The 25,657-nt window shown below is 35.2% G+C and overlaps 1 protein-coding gene across 1 annotated transcript in view; it reads right to left on the reverse strand.

Annotated features, from left to right (window-relative positions):
• RSRC1 (arginine and serine rich coiled-coil 1) overlaps positions 1–25,657 on the reverse strand; it is a 429,432-nt gene that overhangs the window by 6,714 nt on the left and 397,061 nt on the right. Inside the window, exon 10 of the mRNA XM_073890364.1 lies at positions 2,497–2,603. Within this exon, the coding sequence (XP_073746465.1) occupies positions 2,497–2,603 (107 nt within the window). The remainder of the gene's footprint in view (positions 1–2,496; positions 2,604–25,657) is intronic.

A 25,657-nucleotide genomic window follows, 5' to 3' on the forward strand; every position in this document is an offset into this window, starting at 1 on the left:
TTTATACCTTTCAAAAGACTTTAAAGGTAAAACCAGATCTAAAGATTTTCTGTTTTCTCAGCAAGAGGTCTGCCTTACTGGTGAGCATGGAAACTTGGGGAATATTAAAAAAATGTAAATGGGGTAAGGTGTTGATACTTAAGACAGACTCAGCACTGGGGCGCCTGGGTGGCTCAGTCGTTAAGCATCTGCCTTCGGCTCAGGTCATGATCCCAGCGTCCTGGGATCGAGCCCCGCATCAGGCTCCCTGCTCAGCGGGAAGCCTGCTTCTCCCTCTCCCACTCCCCCTGCTTGCGCTCCCTCTCTCGCTGTGTCTCTCTCTGTCAAATAAATAAATCTAAAAAAAAAAAAAAAGAAAAAAGACAGACTGAGCACCTACGGTAGAAGTTTTTAAGCACTATGCTTAGTTTACAGAATGTACTTAGATATAGAATAATTTAGGTGCTAGAGTATGTTATTTAAAAATAAGCATTTATGGGACCAAGAACCATGTTAGATATTTGATACTCATTATATTTACTCCTCAACAACTCCAAAAGTAGGTATTATTGGTTCTATTTTATGGATATGGAAACTGAGGGATGAAGAAGTTGAGAAGCTTGCTAAAGACCATAAATCACGGCAGGAAGTGTGAGAGTTAAGATTCAAACTCAGATCTCTTTGAGTCCAAAGCCCCATCCTCTTTCCTCTTTATCAGGTACACTTCTGATCAATTTCCTTGCTCATTGCTGGTTTTGCTAGTTATTGGAGGAGCTGCCAGTATTTTGAAGGAAAAACAATGGAATTAAAAATAAGTTTATTATTATTATTATTATTTTTAAATTTTTTTAAAGGATTTTATTTATTTGAGAGAGAGATCATGAGCTGGGGGGAAGGGCAGAGGGAGAAGTTGACTCCCCACTGAGCAGGGAGCCCAAGGCAGGGCTCGATCCCAGGACCCTGGGACCATGACCTGAGCAGAAGGTAGAACGCTTAACCGACTGAGCCACCCAGGCGCCCAAAAATAAGTTTATTATTAATAATTAGTATCAAAAGGGAAAAAGGTATGTAGAGGAAAACCTGGTGTATTTACTAGAGAGGAATAAGTATTTCCACAGAAAGAAAATGCTGTTTATCTTGAGTCCAGTAAGAGCTGGGAAGTCAGGGTGAACCTCAGAAAACAAGTATTAGGAAAGTAAATTTAAAAGTAAATTACCATTGTTTTAGGACATATGAATGACCTTTTAATATGTAAGATATTCAAGAGTAAGATAGTAAATAAAATGAGCAACTATACTTATGGATGTCCATTTTACAGTTCCACCATTTTTTAGGAGTTGTGGTGGCTAACTTTTACAAAAAGTTCAAATGAAATCAGCAAATGAAGGCAGGGACCATGGGTTAACCAGGGATGGCTGGTGCTGTGCACCTAAGCACCAGCACACGCTCAAGTCACTTCTCCAGGAAGATTTAAAAAGTATATGGTAACTGAAAAGATGTTCATATCACAAGCAACAAAAGAAATGCTAATAGGAAGACAAAAGGTCAATTTTTGCCTGACTACCTATCAGGTAAGTAAATGTGAAAAAGGACTTGGTGTTAACCAGGGTGTGAGAGGCAGACCTCTCCTTGGACTTGTGGGCAAAATCTGGACTGGGACGTTAGTGGAGGATGACTTTGGGAACATGTGTAGAAATAAATAATATTAACCTTAAGCAAGTAACTCCATCTTGAAAAATTGATCTTATGGGGACAATAATGGATATTTACAAACATGTATTAATACCTTCAAGCTTACAACTACTTAAATTATCTAGTGTCAGAGGAAAAAAATAAATGAATTATGATAAATTTGTCAGCAGGATGCTATACAGTTGTTAATATATTTACGGCTGTAGAATATTTTTGAATAGGTGGTAACAATACTATGTCTTTATTACATGTATGTTATTAAAGAATACATGTATCTCACAGTAGAATGCCTTTTCTGACTAAAGGAACAGATTCCTAAAGGTGGTCCTGATAATAATTGAAAGAATACATGCAATAATCAACAGAAATAAAATGCCAATCAAAACTCCTTTTACTGGAGTTTAATAAGTGATACCAATCTGGGCAAAGAGTGCACACATGTTACTATTTGGGTAATAATCGGGTTGTTAAAGATCTCTTCTAACTTTTCTCTAGCAGTGTCAATTCAGAAAGTAGATGTAGACACTTGAAAAGAAAACTGTATGTTCATGAAATGCATATTACTGCTTTAGAACTGTTGACATTTTACTTTGTCTTCTCAGTGAATTTTAAAATAAAAAATGGCATCAGATATATTTTTACAAGTTAAACTTGAACTGCTTCTCACTGATTCATTCTCTCTCTCTCAATAACACACTGACACTCGCTCACCCTACTTCATCTACCTGTTAGAAGAAGCACTTACATTTAAGTAAAATCCATTAATAAAGCATTTCCTCAGTGGGATTCTAAAGGCTTATTCATAATGTCTGGATGAAAACTTACCTTTTTGACTTCTTTACTTGATCTGAATGTCTGCTGAACAAAAGAATCACTTTCAATGGCTTCAATTTCTTTTACTCTTTTTACTTGTTCAACCAGGGTGGCTTGGTCTAAAAAAAAAAAAAGGGTATAATGTCAGTGTATTTTGGTGTGTAAGCTTGTTAACAACAGTATCCTAAGCAAGGTTCTTTCTTTCTATGAAGTAATTTTATGACTTCTGGAATTTAACTGGATGAAAAGATGTTATAGTTAAGCTCTAATAAAAAAACTATTTTCCCCTTGAGATCCACAAATACACATTCCTACACACCAAGTCTCTCACCTAAAACCTAATAGAACATGGCTGAGAAGGTACTGCTATAATGATCCAATCTAATCTGGGCTAATCTCATGGGAGGGCTTTAAAAATTAAAAAAAAAAAACCTTATTATGGAAATACATATAAAAGGAATTAACAGCACAATGAATCCACCTGCACCCATCACCTAGCTTCTATAGTCATGAACTCTGTTACTTATTTATTGATCCTCATTTCATTTTTTTGGGTAGATCTGGAGTACTCAAAAGTACCTCCCAGACATCGTGCCATATCACCCCTAAATATTTAGTAGGCATTTCAGATAAGGACTTAAAAAAAACAAATAGTAATATAACTATACTACCATCTTCACATCCAACAATATTATCAACAATGCCTTAATATCATCTTATAGAGTCCATGTTTAATTTTCACTGATTATCCAAAAAAAAATTTCTTTTTACAGGTAGTTTGTTTGAAACAGGATCCAAACAAGGTCCACACATTAGACTTGGTTGACAAGTATCTTAAATCCCTTTTAATCACTGACAGTCTTCAGGCCCTCCCTTTCATTGCTATTTTTTTATTGAAGAGAATGGATCATTTACACTTGAAAATCTACATTCTAGATCTGGCTGATTTTATTCTTATGATGTCATTTAATATGTTCCTCTATTCCTCATATTTTGTGTAAACCAATAGTTAGGTCTAGAGGCTGGATAAGATTCAGGTTCAATTTCTTTTGGTCAAGGATACATCATAGGTGATGATGCATAATTCCCATTACACAGTATCGGGATATGCTTCTCCCAATTTTAAAGATGTTAAGATCGATCAGTGGGTCCAAGGTGATGTCAGCCTGGCCCTATTATAAAGTTCTTCACCAACCATTCACTTAATGCTTTTGGCAGACATTAATGTTTGTTGATTAGATCCATTATTTCATGAGATGTTGCAAAATGGTGATTTTCCAATTCTATTATTCTCCCTGTATTTATTAGCTTTGATTCCTCTGCTGTGAAGAACTTCCCTTGCTGACTGTAAAGAATAGTCTGTACAAGAGAGGAAGAATAAATGTTTAATTTTCCCTTTACTTGTCAATTTTGATCCAAAGATGAGCATTATGAGTTCCTGAATATTTATACACTTAACATATTTTACCCCATGTAATCATTTTCATATTTTGTTGCTCAAATTATTCTGCCTTTGGGTAGTAGGGACCTCCTGAAGTTTGTCCTGCATCCTTTTGATATGATCCCTTATAATTAAGGGGTGACAAGAAGTTCTGGGCTCATCTTGTACAGTTCCTGCCCAAGACCTGAAATTAGCTCTTTCTCCAAAAGGCTCGGACTGCTTTTAGTGGGGAATGATGTTTAAAAACAGTAACTTGGGCACCAGGGGTGTTCACTGTTCCTGGATTGTCACTGCTTCTCAGCTTTTTCAGTGGGTGGGGTAGGAAATGCATATTTTAAGAAAAAAAAAAAGTAATACGAGTTCATGCTGATACTATCAATCAAATTAAAGATTAGAGGAATTTTAAAGTCTCTGATTTTATATTTGTATTATCTTTTCTCTCATTTTAAAAATCTTAATGATATGACCAAAAGTACTTACTCGTTTCTTTTAATATGAGTCGAGTATGCATTAGTTTCAAAATAAAAAGATTAATATCACTATTAATAAGATGAATTAATACAGTTTAGAATTTCTTTATGGTTCTTTTTATCTCAGGAATTATTCCACTGATGAAATGTCAAAACAGTATACTCTAAAGTTACCTGAAATAATTCTCCATGTGATTATGCTACCAACTAGATATCTAGCTAGGTTTAATTTGTTTCAATTCATTTCTGATTTAGATCTTGGTTTTTGTTCTGTTGTCCTTGTGATTAATATATATTATTTGAATACAGTTGACACACAATGTTACATTAGTTTCAGTTGTACAACACAGTGATTCAACAATTCTATATGTTACGCCATGCTCACCACAAGCGTAGCTACCATCACCATAAAATGCTATTATAATACCATTGACTATATTCCCTATACTATACCTTTTGTTCCCACGACTTATTCATTCCATTACTGGAAACCTGTACCTCTCACTCCCCTTCACCCATTTTGCCCATCTCCCAACCCTCCTCCCCTCTGGCAACTGTCAGTTTATTCTCTGTATTTGTAGATCTGATTCTGCTTTTTGTTATTCACTAGTTTTGTTTTTTAGATTCCACATATAAGTGAAATCATATGGTATTTTCCTTTTTCTGTCTGACTTATGTCACTTAGCATAATAGACTCTAGGTTCATCCATGTTGTTGCAAATGGCAAGATTGTATCCCTTTTTAAAATGGCTGAGTAATTTTCCAGTGTGTGTGTGTGTACACATACCGCATCTTCTTTGCCCATTCACCTATCAGTGGACACTTAGGTTGCTTCCATATCTTGGCTACTGTAAATAATGCTGCAATAGACATAGGGGTGCATATATCTTTTTGAATTTGTGTTTTTGTTTTCTTTGGGTAAATACTTAGTAGTGAAATTGTGGAATTACTGGACCATGTGGTAATTCTACTTTTAATTTTTTGAGGAACCGCCATACTGTTTTTCCAGAGTGACTGCACCAATTTACCTTCCCACCAAGAGTGCACAAGGGTTCCTTTTTCTCCATGTCCTTGACAACACTTGTTGTTTCTTGTCTTTAATATTTGCTTTTTAGTTGCATAAAACACATGATTCCAAAGTCAAAACACAAAACATCATTCAGAAGAGTCTAGGTTTCCTTTCCTATCCCATTCTTTCAGTTCTTCCTCCAATCCATAGTTAGCCATTTTTATTAGGTTTTGGTTTTTATCCTTCCTTTGTTTCTTTCTGAAAATATAAGTATACATATTCTCTTCTTTCTTATACAAAATTAACATACCACACATTATGTCTTCAATATCACCCTACCCCAGTATAGACTTCCCCATTCTATTTTACAGCTGTATAGTTATCTATTTTATGGTTTTATGATAGCTTTTTTCCACCAATGCCTTATTGGTGGTCATCTGAGTTGTTTTCAGTCTTTTGCTTTTCCAATTAGTGCTTTAAGAAATGTATTGTTTCATATTTTTGTTTCTTTTTTTTCACATGCTAAGCTGGGCAGGAAAAATGCAACATTACGGTTCACACACTCACTGTTTAAACTCTTGCTCTAAGCTGCTATGAATACATAGCTAAATTAGGAGCCACTGTATATTCAACAAGCACCTAAAAATTTTTGGGATTTTTAGACTTCACAGACAATAACTAGATTTACATTCTAAGAAACAACCATAAAGAGTGGTTTGACAATAAGGTAGTTGTTTGCATTAAAGTGATTTTTACATCCCAGCAGATCTAAGCTTAAAATGCTAAGTGTTATAAAGAGTATGAAAAGAAATTTGGTTTAATAATTTCAATAAAAATTAACAATTTATGAAAAGTCTTTGTTTCAACTTTTGGCCAACTGTAAATTGTAATTATATAAGACTTCTGCAACCTCCAGTTTATTTAGGGGAAAGATAGTCTTCTGGAGATGTGTCCCTGACAGCTCTAACCAGTCCTTTCTCATGTGAAAAATAATGCATGGAATGTTTGGAAGTAATCGCTGCTAGAGCCAACACTCCCAACTTAGGAAGAATATATTTTACAACATAAAAGCAAGTAGTGTTAGAGTGTCATGGATGAGCAAATAGTTCCAGATGCTTTAGAATAAAAGTTCCTGTGGATTTTAATTAGGCAGTGTACTAATTGAGCGTATAAAATGAGAAGATTCTTTGCCTAGCTAATTTATTAACTATTAACTCCACTTATACCAGTGGATGATATTTTTTATTACTTATATGTATAATAGTGTTAATATGGCAGAGAAAAGTCATAATGGATACCATTCCATGTATTCCAACTTTAATTTGTCAACGTGAAAATACACTTGTTTGTATAGGTCTTAGTTAGTCTCATGATTATTTCACCATCATTGACTCCCAACCAAAAGATAGTATTTCAGACTTCAGGATGATGTCTCATATTTATCAACTATTTGAAGTCTTGGGTTTTTTCTCTGACATATTCTCTCATTTGGATTTACAAAGCACACCATTAGTATTAAAAATCGGAGGTGAGCTCATGAATAGTACTTGATGTCTAAAGCTTATAGTGTTTGCAGCTTCAAATATGGACATACAACCAGCTCCTAATACAAATAAAAGTATTATCACAGGAGCTGGCCCAAGGGCCAGCATGTTTAACAAAATAGCATTGGAGAAATTATAAAGGGAGGAAGGAAAAAGATGAGAGAAAACCAGAACGTTATCTTTGTGTTTCTTTAAAGATCACTTCAGGACTAACAAAGTGACAGGGCAGATAAGAAAGCCAGTTTCCCTGACTTACAATATGAAAATAAACCAACGTAGCTTTTACCTTTCAATGTGGGAACATTTTACCAGCGATATTTAGATTAAAGAGTAAGAGAGAGATATTTAAGTTAAAATTTGAAAAATTCATGGGAGGTTTACATTTTTAGCCTTGTAAATAGCTCAGCTTCATGCTGTTTGAAAAAAGGCATAAAACATGTTTTAAAGGGCTTCATACTCAAAATTCAAGTATCAACGTCCACAAATATAGGTCTTGAATATAATCCTGCCATTTTGGGAAGCAGAATTAAACACATCAATAAGATACAGTAAATTGTTTTAAATTAAGGCTCTTAAGTTTAACATGCCAATTTGTCACTGAAAAACTCTTTACCAATTTTAATAGGAAAAATGTGAATGAAAACTACTCATCATTTATATGCTTGGCATGAATGCCTAGCATATAAAGTATCTTGTATTCACCAGCCATGAGGTAAAAATAAAGACAAGGAACAACGTTACTGGAAGAATCAAAATTATAGGATGTTTTTAAACATTAACATGGTAAACACGAAGGAAAGATATCTATTAGCATTTCTGATAAACACATTATTGGTAAATAAAATGACTTTCATAAGTAGTTGGTACAATTTCAGTAGAAGGGATACATATTTCATATTAAAATAAAAAATACTGGAGTCAGAAAGCAAAGTCACTACAGACTAAAAACAATCAATACTAACTCACCGTGTGGAAAATCATTTTGTTCCTTTTGTGATAAAAAATTAAAATTAAACATTTTGCTCATTACTGTTGATGTTACATTATACAAATTAGGCTCACCAACCACTTCAAGTTATATTTGAAATGTTACATGATACAGCTGTTACAGACTTAAGAAATATTATCAAATGATACACAAAGATTAGTTAGTACAGATGTTAAGGTCCAATATAAACCTTTTATTTGAAAAGGCAAAATTTTAATCTATATTCCATTTGTAGACACAAACCACTCTCTAAACTGGCAGCAATGCCACGCTGAGAACAGCAGGTGGCACTATTACCCAAGATGTAATCATGGGATAACCGCCAACATGGGTTTCATGAAAGGTATCTTACACATGAAAATCTCATCTTCAACTGACTCCTTCTGAATATTAATATTTTATGAATTTCCCTAAAGTTAAAATGCATTTTATGTTACAAAGAGTTTGGGTCAGTTGGCCTCATAGTTATTGAGGTACTCATGCTATTCTTCCAGTAAAAAAATATTTATATACTAATAGTACTGCTATAAATACATGAATAATACAAAAGAATATCTTATTTTCAGTTTAAATTGACTCAAATTTTAGTCAAGAATGGAAACATCCATGAAATTTGTTTATGGTAAAATATCAATACTGAAAGCAAAATAGTCTTTGAAATGTAAAACATTTTCAAGTGCTGTTACAAGAATAAAAAAAAAGCAAACAACGGATTTGGTCAATAAACAAACAAAGATAGTTACTCTACACAAAACCTACTTGGAAAAAGCCACAAGCTTACTTGAAATTCTAAAGTTATTGTAACGATTTCTCATGAACGCAAATTTTAACAAAACGCAGCTGTTGCTTTCCTTCAAAACAGTACATGTTAAGTAAGCTTTTTTCCATAAAACATGCAAAGCATATATTAGAAATTCATTTAACCTCAACATTTTAAGGTTGTTCATAAGACCCAGATCCCGGGGCACAAATTCCTAGAGCCGATATCCACAAATGACTTGAAAGATGAGAAAACTTCTTAGGTAGAATGTGGCTGGTCTGTTGCTGTTCTGGAAGCTGTTAGTACAGGACCAGGTTGTATATGTCGATGAGGCTCCTGAAGTCTTCCAATGACAACCCTCTTTGGAGAAGGTCCAAGACAGATTAATCTTATATTGAACTGCTTTCTGTATCAAATTAAGTAATAGGAATAATTTTAATGTGACTGTACTAGTGAAGAGTTTCTGAGAAACATCTTCATAAGTACCGGTGAACTGGGTACCAAGCTAGGCTTTATTAAAAACAAAATACACACTGAATACCTCATTTAGCTCCTTTTACCTAAAATGCTGTCACCTTTCCTCCGTCTTCCCTTTCACCTTCTCCCGCGACTGGGGAGGAAGAGGCCTCTTCCGTAACTCACTGGGCGCTTAGCATCTGTTGCCTTGCACTGATACTAATCTCATTAGTGAAAGCTTCATGTCCCCAGCTAGAGAGGATATCACTTTTTGTGTCAACTCCAGGACTCAGTGTTGTATGCTTTATTATTTAGTAAGCAGTCAATAAACTTTTGTTGAAAACAACTAAAAATGAAAGGACATTAAAGTAACCATTAAAAAAAATCAAACTTCTTGGGGGGGGAATGTCAAATTATAAGAAGTTTTTGTAACTTAAAAAATTAAGGGTCTTTAAGTGGTTAGTTTTAATAGCTCTGGGTTCAGACTATGGGATTAAACCCTGTCTCTGCTATTTACTAGCTGTGTGACCTTGGGCAAGTGGTTCAAGTTGTAATGGCCTCAGTGTTCTTCTCTGTGGCATGGGAATAAACATCACAGAATAGCTGAGGATGACTCTCTCTCCTCCCTCCCCCCTTCCTTTCTCTCTCCTTTCCTCCTTTCAAATATTTGAGAACATTCAATGCACCAGGTGTTGTTCCACATATAAGGGTTTAGAAACAAGTAAGTTTCTTTCCTCATGAAGCTTATACTTTCATGGGAGAGACAACTAATAAACATGTAAATAATATAATATCAAGAAAAATAGAGCAGTAGAGGGCTAGAAAGGAGAAAGGGAGCTATTTCAGATGGGATGGGCAGGGAAATCCTCTGACATGGCGAATCCAGCAGAGAGAATCCTGTGAAGGATCAAGCCAAGAAAATGTAGGAGATGATACGTGTGCTAGCACAGGGTAAGGAAACAGTAAAAGCACTTAATAAATGACAGACTAGTAATAGTACTAGAGTGCTAATTTAGTCATAGTAGTAAAGACATGGAAGTTGCCTAAAAAGGTTACATAAAAACCTCTCAATTTCTGGCCACATGGTTTCAGGCTGGCAACCTTTTTTTGAGTTCAGCCAGGTAATACTGGCTTTAGCTCACACCTTTTGTGGCATCACCTGTGGCGTGGCAGGGCTGGGAAAGACTGGAAGAGGGGACAGGCCTATGCACATCTTTGAGAAGGTACAAAAGGCCCAGCTGAGTTTTATCACAAGCCAAGACACTGGAGTCCATCCTGACTCACTGAAGGCTGCAGGTTGAATGGGGAAGCAGTGTTTCACAGGCACATGGCCTCCCAGCCTCCAGTGATTCGAGATGGGAGGCCCTGCGGCTTCCTAATGGTGTCTAATAACACAAACTCCCCAAAATAGTAGTTGTGTGGAAGAAATGGGGTTATAAAGCAAACGTATTTTACTTTAGTGTCTGCAACTCTACAGACACTTTGTTCTGATCATCAATATCCTGGAATGCCTTTCCAGTGAGGAAGGTCACAAAGGCTAATTTTTCATTTAAAAGGTTGTTGAAAAGGCCAGATGAGCTGTTCTGGTGGAAGGAGTAGTAATCCCAGCAGTAACAGAAGCTTACATTTACGGCACTCTGCGCGAAGCACTTCACATGGATTACCTCAGTTAACTCTCATAACCATGACGGGTAGTCCTATTATTGTTCTCATTGTACAGATGAGAAACTAAGGCAAAGTAATGTGGTCAAGGTCACATAACTAGTTGGTGGTAGAAGTGGGGGATCCAGTCACTGTGATCTAATCATTAATTCCGCGTCAAATAAGTTCTTTACCCACACCTGTCAACAGATTATTTTTTCCCTCTTTTCCATCCATTTACTAGAAATAATAAGTGTTCTTGGGATTGTTCTTATTCTGCACTGTAATGCTTATTCATTCAGTACAATCTAGCTTTATTTGTAGAGAAGATGCCATAAATATTATCTTGGTCTTCTGGCATTATCTTGAGCTAGGTTACAAATGATATTTTTTGAAGCTTACCCGTTTGAAAAAGTTTTGAAAGAATTATGTATGTCACATCCCCAAAACTTTTATTAATGTATTAAAAAATAAGTTTTTAGAGAACCTGCATTATTTCCCTGAAGCCTGAAAACAACCTGAGCAGTAAATTACCACTTTAGAGTTGTTCTTTATTTATTGTGTAGCAACTGTTGTTGCAAAACACTAGAGGTTTCTGTAAATTTGGCTAAACCAATAACCACTATGTAATCTACTACAAAGACCATTGTCTTATGCTTGTTTCAAGTGTAACAAACATGGGTAGTCAAATCCACTTTAATAGAGTGGTAAGAAATAATAACTCCCACAAAGCTAAAGCTACTGGAAGCTTTCTTATTTTAACAGGCCTGAAGAAAGGAATATAATTCAAGCATACCAGATTAAAAGGGCAGAATACAGAATCTGAAGTCGCTGTTTGCTGTCCATTTTCATTCTAGAATTCTTATTGACTCTAATTAAAATTCTGGAGATGGAAGAGTTGTGTGTTTCTAAAGAACTTGCAGTGAATGCTGTCTGCCAGCCATCTCCAAACACCCCATAACCACACACAACTTGCCTGTCAGGAGAGCTAATGCAGACATCGCAGGGCACACCACATTTGTCACTGTGGCTAATATCAGAGATACGCAGCTCTTTTTTCTTAGCACACAAAAGCAAGATATGTAATTCAATGCTCAATTTACCCTTGTCTCGCAGGAGATTTTTCCCCGCTAATTGATAGAAATTAAGCCATTAATCAAGCCACTAGCCATCATTCAAACCAGAGAAGATGAATACAAACTTTCATCATAACCACCTTCCCCATTTTAGTGTTCATTAGCATTAATTTTTAATGCAATTATGCTATTCTTTTACGCTGAGCTCATAAATTACTGCTCTTTTGTTGCTGGCTGGCCTTGTAAAATCCAAACTAATGCTTTGTGCTCTGATCTTAAAGGCAATTACTAGGTTCTTCTATCTTTTATATCTTTGCATCCCCAATAACCTCTCTATATAACGAACACCCATGACTGACTATGCCCGTGTGTTTTTTTAATGCCTCTATATAAATCTTTGTGAACATATAAATGTAGACAAATGTATCTACAATAAACATATATGTATACACACACACCACATACATTATAAAATATAGATGTTAATATAAAAATAAGATCTCACAAATTCATATGGTAGTTCAGTTTCAAATATAGTAAAACATGATTAAAATGTAATGCATCATTATATTAAAGTTATAGTTTTAAAACAGATGACAGAAAATAGGAATATTAATAGCAGCTATTATACACATATGTAAGGGTCAGACAACTACTAAAAAAAAAGAATAACTATGGCATATCAAAATCCCTTAGTTCTTTACCTAGGGTTAATGTTTTATGTTTAAATCCTTACTTAAAAAATTTGTTTTGAAACCTGGAAATGAATGAGATGAAAATGAAGAGTACTGGAAGATTAAAAGAACCATTTATCCAAAAGTGCGTTTACAATTGCATGTAAGAACTCCACAGTCGTATATTCTGCAAAGCAGATGCATCAGTTTATATGAGGATGACACTAGTAAAAAGACAGATTTTCCAGACAAAAATACTGAACCCAGAGGCAGCAATCCACTCCTTCCTCTAACCCAGAGAAAGTCAAAAGTTGTACTCCCCTTATGGTCCCCCAAAAGCACTGGTTATGCTCACCCCTAGGTGCAAAGGAGATAAAACAAACAAAAACAAAGCCAACAAAAACCCTGCAACTCTCTTCTTATATCAACCTAGTAATGCCTTTGCCTTTGTTTGCAAGTTGTTATGTTCTGGCCGCCCACTAGCTAGAGAAAGAGTGCATATGTGGCATTAAGATTAATGAAATAAAACTTATTGGGGGAATAAAACTTAATGGGAAAATATCAGAAGCACTGGTGTTTGGTGCCAGCCCAGTCACCTTTTGGAGTTGTGCAGCTGCTGCCTACCCCTAACACCAGGAGACTGGGATAGGGAGTAGAGAGTGTACTCAGGAATCTTCTACCAAAAAAAAGGGGGGGGGGATTTGAATCATTAACATAGGATATCTTCTGTCTCCTCTCATGGCTAGTTCTTTCTTTGATTTCTTCTTTAATAGAAAGTTACATATGGACTAGAAGCAGTGGGGCTTAAATCTGCAAGGACTTGGATTCTTTCCACCAAGAGACTTGCTCTGCCAGGATAAGCAGACAGTCTCAACTCAAGTCTTTTGTGATCTGTTCCTTTACGATGTTAGAAGCAAGTAGGTAACTAACATATTGTATTTGGACATTAAAGTTGTCAATACAAAGTTGTGAGTTCTAAGACCTCTTCTTATAAGCATTTTGTGTTAGGCTTCATAAGCTTATAGAAAATAGTCCATGGCTCCACATGCCTTAATTTCCTTAACACATTAAAAAAATTGTTGGGGTTCAGAAACAAATTGAAATTAATTCAGCCAATATGTATTTAGTGCCTATATCTGCCAGGGACTGGAGACTTTTGGCTGAAATGACAACTTTTTTGATTCTGAAACAGATATAATTTTTGGTAATAAATAATATCCCCATTTTTCAAATACAGCATTTGATACTCCCAAAGTTTAAGAGGTACCAAAAGAGGCAGAGTTGGAATATGAAGCCAAGTCTTTGTACTTCATATTCTATACGGTTCTCATTGAACCAGGTTTCTTCTTCGATTTTGAATCTGATAACCTTACATGAAAGAGTTATGATTGTTTATGCTTATTTTACATGCTTATCAAATTTAATATGCAATTTTGATCTTTTTAAAAAGATTTTATCTATTTATTTTAGAAAGAGAGAGAGGGAGCAGGGGGAAGGGCAGAGGGAGAGGGAGAGAATCTCAAGCAGACTCTGTGCTGAGCACAGAGCCTGGTGGGGGGCTCAATTCCATGACTCTGAGATCATGACCTGAGCCAAAATCAAGAGCCAGATGTTTAACTGACTAAGCCACTCAGATGCTCCTCAATTTTGATCTTTTAAACAGAGATGGAGTAGGGAGAATGGTAGTGAACAGTAGAAGATACTAATTTCTTTTCTTAAAAGCAGAGTATTTTGCTATATTAATGAAGTGCAGCATATAAAATCATTGCATTTAAAGAAACCCAGTATGGGTTAGTCTGTATTTTCTAGAATTTCATACAAATGGTATACTCTTTCATGTCTGATGTTTTTCACTCAGCATGTTTTTGTAATATAGCTCTGTGTTATTGGGTAGATCTGTTGTTTGTTCCTTTCATTACTGGTAGAATTCTGTTATGTAAATAATCACAAATTGTGATTGTGATAATCACAATCCATTAACCTGCTGATAGACATTTGGGTTGTTTCCAGTTTCTGGCTTTTGAGAATAAAGTTACTATAACATTTATGTAAAGTCTTTGTGTATTTTCACTTCTCTTGGGTATATAATATTGGAATGGCTGGATTATATGTATTTGGATTATATTGTATTTCTCTGATGACTAATGATACTGAGCACTACTGACCATTTATTTCTTTTTTTTAAGATTTTTATTTTTATATTTTATATTTACTTGAGAGAGAGAGAGAGAGAGAGAGAATAAGAGGTGGGGAGGGGAAGAGGGAGAGGGAGAGGGAGAGAGAGAGAGAGAGAGAGAGAGAGGAGACTCCCCGCTGAGCAGGAAGCCTGATGCAGGGCTCAATCCCAAGACCCAGAGATCATGACCTGAGCTGAAGGCAGATGCTATAGACCGACTGAACCACCTAGGTGCCCCTGACCATTCACTTCTTTTTAAAATTGTTTCAAATCTTTTGTTCATTAAAGTAGGTTGTCTGTCTTATTATTGAGTTACAATAATTCTTTATCTATACTGAATATAAATCCTTTGTCAATATATATTGCCAATATTTTCTTCCATTCTGTGACTTGACTTTTTGTTCTTTATGATGTCTATCAAAGAGCAAAACTTTTTTTTATTTTTATTTTTTAAAGATTTTATTTATTTATTTGAGAGAGAAAATCCCAAGCAGACCCCACACTGAGTGCAGAGCCCAACATGGGGCTCAATCCCAGGACCCCGAGATCATGAGCTGAGCTGAAATCAAGAGTCGGATGCTTAGCCAACTGAGCCACTCAGGTGCCCCAAAGAGCAAAACTTTTTAATTAAAAACAGTCCAGTTTATTTTTAAAATTTTGTGCTTTTTGTGTCTATCAAACAAATATTGGCCTACCACAAGGCTGCAAAGACTTTCTCCTATATTTTCTTCTAGATCTATAATACATTTCAAGCTAATTCTTATGTATGGTGTGAGATAAGTGTCATTGTTTCTTTTCCCCATAAGGATATCCAGTTTTTCAGCACCATTTATTAAAAAGACTTTCCTTTCCCCACTGAATTGCCTTGGTAGTTCTGTTGAAAATTAATTGGCCATATATGCAAAGATAAATTTCCGGTCTCTCTAGTCTGCTCCATTTATCTATATGTCTATCTTTACAGTAATCTACAGTCTTAATTACTGTAATTTTATAGTAAATCTTGAAATTAGGGAGTGTAAATCATAGGACTTTGTTCTTTTAAAACACTGCTTTAATTTTATTTGCATTTTAAATAAAATTGATTCTTAGTAGAAACTTTGCATTTATTTGTTATTTGCATTTTAAATAAAATTGATTCTTAGTAGAAATTTTGTTCCTAACACTTTATGTTGAATTTTAGCATTAGGATGCAAAATGTAATATATAACGAAATTCAGTTTCAGGAATAAGTTGAAATACAAATGATTAATAAAATCAGACACTCTCCAAATACTAGTTTGTTAGGTACAAAACTTAAAATAAGAAACAATTGCCAATTACTTAAATCAACTTCAAAAATAGTTTTTGGGATCAAGTTGTAAAAATGTTATTTATTACCAAGAGATACTGCTATGTTAAATTTTTATTTCTTCTGATTTTAGAGTAAAAAATTGAGCCACATTCATATTACTTTATAAAGGAGTTGCTACATAAGTAAGAAGATAAGAGTTTAAATGACTAAATGTCGATGGCCAAGTTTTTTGTTTTGTTTTGTTTTTTAGTTAAAGAATGTAGCCTGGAAAATGTATTCAGGTGGAACCGATGAAAGAAAAATCAGAGAAGGGAGAATAAAGGATGACAGACCAATAGAAGAAGCAAGTGTTTCAGGGGACTTGTAAGGAACCAAGGGTGAGTGCATATGTTTAAGAGTCTGAACTACTTGGAGAAATTCTACCTGTTCAGGGAAAAGAAATGGGGCATCTAGACCCAAATCAAATGGATGAATAACCTCTACTTTGCAAACTATCATCCTTATAAGAAGGAACAAACCTACACATCCTAAACTGAACTCTGATGTCTGTAATTATAATCTTTCTGTTTGGTCCATCATTTTGACAATACTTTGTTGTCCTTACAGTCCCTAACTGCCACATTATCTATATTACTTAAGTATAGGTAATCATAAATCTATATTCCTAAAGTAAACTCTGTATGTTTCTATATGTTCCAATACAGTTGGTCAAGCTGCATACAAAGAAATATATACTATTCTTATTTGGTTTAATTTATTGCTGCTAACTCTGGGTAGGCTTAAAAATCTCCCTGACAATGTTATGGTAATTATATGATAGTAAGTCAGAGTTATGAATTATATTTATAGCTGTATATATTTTTTCAATTAAAATATTCTGGTGAGATAGCCTAATGATTTAGTTTTTTAAACTGTACTTTAAGAAAAAAGAGGGTAGCAAATATTTAAGTTGAAAAATCTCACATCAATAATGATCATAACCTTGACAAAAATGGAGAAAACTTTCCACATTTTAACCTGCTTCTAATACATTATGATTTCAATAAAGCATACCATACCATAATTCCCACATTTGCCACATTAAATTGAGACCTATATAGAGCCATTCAGATTGAGGAGGAGCAGAGTATAAACAAAGAATTAAGGAATTAACAAATGGGAAATGAGATATATATTTTAGCCCATGACTCTATGACAGAAATCAGCTATAGGAACAAGGTAATATTAATATTAACCATTCATTTGCTTCTAATAGTATTTTTTCATGACAAACACAATGTTTTAAGTTATAAAGTTATAAAATAGTAGGCAAGTGAAGCTCTACTTACTGGTGAAATAAGTGTGAAAATTAGCACTGTAAGATCTAGCTTCACAACAAACTCTATTATCTTGGACAAGTATTCCCATTAAATTTCCATCTTCTCTTCCAAATTAAGGTATGGTATCTACTAAAGTACAAATATGATCTCTGGATAGAAGAAACACTTCAGCAGAGAGAAGTTTATCATTCCATAGAAGAGAACAGTGCCCTGCAGGACCGATAAATTTGGAGAAAGGAAAAATCCAGAAGTATGAGAAACTGATGGGAAGATCAGGATTGTTTTGGAGCTAAATCTTGGAAATAAGGTAAGACAAGGGGTTCTGAAGACGTGTGCAAAAGGGGGCAGGACAAGAAAGGGAAGGGAGGTGGTGACAGAACATTTGTAATAGTTCTGAGCTTCACATGCAGAGCTTTCAATTACAGCCCAGTATGGGAGGACAGTGGCTCTAGGACAAATCTCTAACTAGAGGAACATAATTTCTGAATAATCTGTTCTTTATACATTTTAATTCTTATGGATCCACATCAACTACTAACATTTGATGACTGTTCTAAAGATCTCTAATCTTTGGGAAAGGGGAGATGGCAGTGTTAGCGGCAATCAGTCTATAGTATCTCAAAATCTGAGCAGAATCTATAATGGTTCCATAGGAGTGGAGAAATTTATAAATCTAAGAGGTTTATAACCTTAAGAAGGTATATGTGCCAGTTTGTAGCAACTGTAACTGGAATAACCAGGGCATATTATTTATGTTGGATATAAGTAAACCTTAAATAAAAAATTTAAGAATAAAATATAAACTTTATATACACACATATACACATACATGCATAAACACTTCCAGGCCTACTTAAACTCATTTAATAATCACAAAACTGATATTGTATAACAATATTAGTACTAAAAATAAACCTTTGAAAATGAAACACTATAAATCCACAATTAATTTAAAACATTTCAAGAAGAGTTTTTACAGGCTGACTCAGGGCTTGATCCTGGCAGCCAGATGGACATAGGAGGTCAATAATCCAGAAGCAATAAGAGAGTGATTAGTCAGACAGTAAAACAAGTCCCTGGAAGCAATTACTGTCCAACACGTCAGAAAGCTAATTGACCAAAATAGTCAGAAAATGGATTTAAAAGTTTCAGTATCTCCCTGCTATCCCCTTTCTAAAAATCTTTTTTAGTAAACATTCTATAAAAGCCAGTTACTAATTCAAACAATAATTACTCACTGCTAAAAGTCTTTGTTCAAAATAGACCACTGAAGAAAGGTCCCTCTAAACACGCCAAGTTATTTGTTCCTACATTCTTTATGTCTATCGAGTCAGACATACTGCAAAGCTGTAAGCTCTAAGAAAATCTCATCTGGTCCAAAAGGTTATCAATCATCCTCAAATTTTGCTACAAAACAGCAATGAACAGCACGAATTAAGGAATCAAACATTTTGTTTGAAAGTCTAACAAGAATAGTGTTCGGATCACACTAAGCATTCACAAGGAATCTAGTAGGTATTTGTTGAACGGTCAGCTGAACACAGGCTACTGTAACTAAAGGATGTGGTTCTCCTATATTGGGGAAGGACGCTCTTTAAAGATTCTCTCTTTCTTTTAATTTTGGGAAAATGGCAGATACTTGTTTATTGCTCTCAAGAATTTCTAGATAGTACTTAAAAGCTACTTTTTCATTGTCCTTGAAACTACTAAATGATGACGTTTATAGGAGCAGGATTATATTTCCATTTCTACTCCTACCCATCATTCATTATAAGTAACCACTTCCTTAGTCTTGATATATTTTTCATTTGGCTTCCATGACACCATATGCTCCTCATTTTCCTTCTCTTCACTGGGCACAATTCTTCATTTTCTTATACTGGCTCAGTGCCCCAATGTTCAGTTTTGACCACTTCCTCTTTTTTCTTTCTTTTTTTTTTTTTTTAAGGATTTTATTTATTTGACAGAGAGAGAGAGCACAAGCAGGCAAAGTGGCAGGCAGAAAAGCAGGCTCCCCGCTGAGCAGAGAGCCCTATGTGGGGCTTGATTCCAGGACCCCGGGATCATGACCTGAGCCAAAAGCAGACACTTAACTGACTGAGCCACCCAGGTGCCCCTCACTTGCTCTTTTCTATCTTTATTTTTTCTCTAGGTGATCCATAGCTATAAAAACCATTTACATGCTAATGACCCTCACATCTTTAGGTCTAGTCTTGACATCTTCACCAAGCTCCAGACCTGGATTTTTCTCTCTTACCGCCTTTATTTATTTATTTTTAAAGATTTTATTTATTTTGAGAGAGAGTGAGCGAGAGACAGAGCACAAACCAGGGGGAGAGGCAGAGGGAGAAGCAGGCTCCCAGATGAGCAGGGAGCCCGAGGCATGACTAGATCTCAGGACCCTGGGATCATGACCCGAGCCGAAGGCAGAAGTTTAACCAACTAGGCCACCCAGGCACCCCTCTTACCCCCTAAATTTAAACTATCACTTTTCATTGGCTTCCTATCACATTTAGAATAAAATTCAAAGTCCATACTCTTACTTACAAAATCCTGTAAAATCCTACATAATCTGGCTCCTCCTACTGAGTTTTTCAACCAAATCTCTAACCCTTGCCCTAGCCACACTGGCCTTCCTTGTGGCTCTTAAGCATTCTAAACTTGCTTCTGCCTTAGGATCTTTACAGAAGTTGTTCCCTCCACCTAGAATGCTCTTTTCATAGCAAGTCCCTTCTTGTTCAGATTTAATTTAAATGCCAGCTCTTTAGGGAGGCCTTTCCAGAGCACTCAGGCCAAAGCAGTCACTAGTCATTCTCTGGTACATCAAGAGAGAGTAGAGAAATGAGTCAATTGTGAGTCTCTTACGGGAATTTAGGCAAAGCTGATGACTACCCTGATCAGGTGGGAACTGAGAGTTGTTTTAAACATAATGAACGTTGACATGCTTTAAAAAAAAAAAAAAAAGTCTCCAAGTCTGGAGTTCAGAAGAGAAAATCTAGGTTGAAGATATAAATTTGGAAGTAACAAAAGCATATACAAGCACTTACTCCAATGGAAAATGACAAATTCACCTAGGGACAAAGGTTACAGAGAGAAAAGAACTGAATTCCAGTGAACGCCAATACTTGCAGATTGGGTAGAAAGAAGAGACAGGGCTAGCCAGGACTGGCAGAAAAATCAGGTAAATATTATAATGCCATATAAAGTGAAAAGGACACATTTCAAGAAGACTAGTATGGTGAGTTGTGTTGAATGCTGCTGCAAGGTTGAATATGATGAGAAAAATTCCACTAGATCTCGCAAATTAGAGAGTACTGGTATTTTGAAAAAAAGGAGTTTTAATGGTGTGATGTGGTAAGTCACCTTAGAGAAAGATGATGTTTAAATAAAAACTCCTATTTCCTAGATAATGGAAGATAAGGTTCTCTAAATGATACTTGCACTGAACACAACGAATAATACTAGACAGAATATTTTTAAAAATCAAATTAAATGTATTGTTGAGATCACATGAGGTAAGGAATCCACAAAGACGAAAAGTCAACAGTTCTAGCTGTTCTCTAACTCATAACAAAATTGAACCATTTGCAAAAAACTTTTTAACAAACACTAGGTTCAGAAAGCTTTACAGGAAAATTCTACCAAACCTTCAAGGACAAGATAATTTGATGTCACCCAAATTGACTTCCTAACACATTTTATTAGGATAGCATAAATTTGCTTTCAAAACTAGTCAAAAACAGTACAAAAAGGAAAAATTACAGAAATCATGAATGCAGATGCAAAAAGAGTAAATGAGTGAAAACAATACACACACACATACACAAACATACACACATATAAATGTATAATTCATATATAAACGAATGAAATCCAGGAATGTAAAAAAAGATAATATATCATAATCGTGTTAAATTAATTCTAGGACCGCAGATTTGGTTCAGCATTAAAAAAATATGTTAATGTAATTCATAAAATTGTCTGATTAAAGGAGAAAAACTAAACTAAAAAACTAAAAGTCTTCAACAAAATTCAACATTTATTTGAGATTAGAAACAAACACGGGAAAGGAAGGAAACATCTCTAACATGAAAAAGGGAATCTACTTCCCCCTCCCCCACAAAACCAAACCAAACTGAAAAAGGTTAAGGTTAATATCATACTTAATGGTATGATGTTAAAAAACATATCCTTATGTCCACAAACAGGATAAACATACTAGCTATCACCATTTCTATTAGGTACTTGTGGTCCTAGTCAGTGCAATAAAATTAAAACAAGGAAACAAATGATATAACAATTAGGAAGAAACATAAAGGTGACTATTAATAAATAAAATGACTGTAGAGAAAACCGAAAAGTACCTACAGATAATTTGTTAAGTACAAAACCAATTTTTAAGAATTGACTGCACTTGTGTACATCAGCCATGAGCAGAAAATATAATTTTTAAAAAGATACTATTTTAATAGCATAAAAATATAATGTAGACCTAAGAATAAATCCAAAGAGTGATATGCTAGTCCATTAGGGACAAAATTGTGAAAGTTTACTAACAGACACTAAAGAAGACCATACTGGGCACCTGGGTGGCTCAGTTGGTTAAGTGACTGCCTTCGGCTCAGGTCATGGTCCTGGAGTCCCAGGATCGAGTCCCGGGTCGGGCTCCCTGCTCATCAGGGAGTCTGCTTCTCCCTCTGACCCTCTTCCCTCTCATGCTCTCTCTCTCTCAAATGAATTAAAAAAAAAAAAAATCTTAAAGAAGACCTGAGTAAGGGGTGCCTGGGTGGCTCAGTCGTTAAGCGTCTGCCTTCGGCTCAGGTCATGGTCCCAGGGTCCTGGGATCGAGCCCCGCATCAGGCTCCCTGCTCAGCGTGAAGCCTTCTTCTCCCTCTCCCACTCCCCCTGCTTGTGTCCCCTCTGTCACTGTCTCTCTCTCTCTCTGTCAAATAAATAAATAAAATCTTAAAAAAAAAAAGGAAGACCTGAGTAAGCATGCAGAGCTAACCATGTTCAAAGATAGGAAGATACAATATCATTAAGATACCATTTCTTACCAAGTCTATGGGTTCAACACAATTTCCATAAAAATCCCAGCATATCAAATGGTCAGTCTATTCATTTATCAATTTAGTGAATCTCAAAAAATACATTCTCCAATGTATATGGAAAAGTAAAGATTAAAAATAACCAAAATATTCATACAGAGAAAAATGAGCTGGGTGACTTGTCTTACCAGACATCATGATTTATTATAAAGCTAGTAATTAATACATACACTATTAGTGTAGGGATAATTAATTTGATCAAGCAGGACATAGAGCAGGACAGAGAAGACAGAAATATTCTACACACATTGAGAAGCTTGGTTGATGAAGGAGCTGGCATTGTAGTTCAGGAGGGAAAAAGAGAGAGTATTCAATAATGATGTTGGACTAAACAGTTACCCATATGAAAAAAGACTGGGACCCCTACAGTGCACCATAAACAAAAATCAATTCCTGGTGGATTAAAGATTTAACCACGGAAGACAAAATTTTTAGAAGACAGTGTAGGAGAATATGCGTAAGACCTTGAATTAGGGAAGAATTTATAGAACAGGACATAAAAAAGTAGATAACATAAAAGGAAGGATTGATAAACTCAAATACATCAAAACTAAGACCTACTGAAAGAAGATATCTATAACACAATAGTTGACAAAAAAATTTGAAAATTCTGAAACCAATAGAAAAATGCACTAAAAACCTTAATAGGCATGTCACAGATGAAGAAATACCAATGACCAACACATACTTTAGGAGAATCTTGGAAGTGCTTGGAATCTTGGAAATGCTCATTCAAACCAAGATCAGATACCCTTTTACAGTTACCACATTGTGGCAATAAGACCACACACACTGGCAAGAATAAAGAAGTCTGTAAATACCAAGTATAACAAGGATGTAAAGCAACCAGAAATGCCATAAAATACTTTTGTGAGTAAAGACTGGCACCAACCACTTTGGTACCAACTGGGCACTATCTGGTAGAACTGAAGACGTGTCTACCTTGTATCTCAGCAGTTCTACTCCTAGACATACACGCCCTAGAAAAAGTCTTGCACGTGTGCACCAGGAGAGAGGAACTATATGAGCAATGTTTGTGATTGCAAAAGATGTGAAACAATCCAAATGTCTATCAACAGGAGAATGAATACATTTGGGTATATTTGTAAAACCGAATAGTTTCTAAGAGTTAAAATGAATAAACTACAACTATAAGCATTACTATGGATGTGTATAATAACACTGAACAGAAAAAGAAAGTAAGTCCTAAAAAACCACACTCTTTTTTTTATTTATAAAAAGCTAAAAAGCATCTAAAATTAAATGTTATATTATTGGGAATACACACAAATGTAGTGAAACACAGAGCAACAAGAGAATAACAGGGACAAAAATCAGGATAGGTAAGATTGGGAACATTGAAAGAAGGGGTTTCACTGTATCTCAAGTTGGGAGATGTATGCAGGTGTCTGTATTACTGCTGTTTTATACCTTTCACATATACTATAAATAGGATTTTGAATGTATTTCCTACTTGATAAAAATAGTTTAAAAGTGAATGAGTTTAACAAATGGTGCTGGGACAACTGGATAACCACATACAAAAGAATGATGTTGAACTCCTTCCTCATACCCACACAAAAATGAACTCAAAATGGATCCCAGAGCTACACGTAAGAACTAAAACTACAGAAGTCTTAGAGGAAAATATAGTAAGCCTTTGAGACCTTGAGGTAGGTAAAGTCTTCTTAGATGTGACACCAAAAGCACACATGACATGAGATAAAGTAGATAAACTATGCTTCACCAAAATGAAAAAACTTCTGTGCTTCCAAGAATGCCATTAAGAAAGTGAAAAGACAATTAACATAACAGAAGAAAATATGTGCAAATCATATACCTACTAAGGGTTGAATATCCAGAAAATATTAAAAAAGAACTCTTACACTAAATAAGAATAAGACAACACAATTAAAAAAATGGGCAAAGGATCCGAATAGACAGACATTGTTTTCAAAGAAGATATACAAATGCTCATAAGTCCATAAAAAAGATGTTCACTATCATTAGCCATCAGGGAAATGAAAATAAAAATCTGAGATATCGCTTCATACCCACTAGGACTGCTATAATAAAAAAAGACAGACAATAACACGTGTTGGTGAGGATGTGGAGAAACTGGAACTCTTGTACACTGCTGGTGGGAATATAAAATGGTGCAGCCACTTTTTAAAAAAAGTTTTTTTAATGCCAGTGTAGTTAACAAAGAGTTCCATTAGTTTCGGGTAGACAATACAGTGATTCAACAATCCCATATATTACTCAGTGCTCATCAAGATAAGTGTACTTTAATCCCTTTTACCTCTTTCACCCATCCTGCCCCACACCTTGCCTCTGGTAACCATCTGTTTGTTCTCTGTAGTTAAGTGTTTTTTTGTTTTGTTTCTCTTTCCCCCCCCCTTTGTTTGTTTTGTTTCTTAAATTCCACATATGAGGGAAATCATATGGTATTTGTTTTTCTCTGACTGGCTTATTTCACTTAGCATTATACTCTGTAGATCCATCTAAAACAGTGCAGCCACTTTGAAAAGAGTCTGGCAGTTCATATTGGGGTAAATATTGAGTTACCACATGATCCAGCAAAACTACTCTTAGGCATATACCCAGGAGAAATGAAAATATATCCATCCGCACATAAACTTAGAGATGAATGTTCATAGCAGCCTTATTCATAATAAGCAAAAAGAGATACAACTCAAATGCCCATCAAATGATGAATGGATAAATGCAATGTAGTAGATTCATTCAATGGAATATTATTCATCCATAAAAGGGATCAATAACTGATACATGCTACAACATGGATGAACCTTGAAAATATTATGCTAACTGAAAGAAGCCAGTCACAAAACACCATATATTGACTTCATTTATATGTAATGTCCATAATAGGCAAATAATATAGGCAGAAAGTAGACAAGTGGTTGCCTTTGACTTGGGGATGGGAATGGGATGAGTGACTGCTAATGGGTACAGGGTTTCTTTTTAACAAGCTGAAAATGGTTTAAAATTGACTGGGTATTGGTTATACAACCCTTTCAATATAATACAACTACTGAATTGTATCCTTTAAATGAATTAATTACATGGTATCTGAATTATATTTCAGCAAAACTGGTATATCTTTTAAAGAGTGAATGAGAGGTAAAGTAGTAGAAACTATGAGTGTAGAAAGAATCTGGCTATGAAGGAAAACAGAGAAACACGATGATGATTGTGG

This window comes from Callorhinus ursinus, unplaced genomic scaffold (genome assembly GCF_003265705.2).
Source record: "Callorhinus ursinus isolate GAN/ISIS: 27379988/994484 unplaced genomic scaffold, GSC_fseal_2.0 scaffold1, whole genome shotgun sequence".
Lineage (NCBI taxonomy): Eukaryota > Metazoa > Chordata > Mammalia > Carnivora > Otariidae > Callorhinus > Callorhinus ursinus.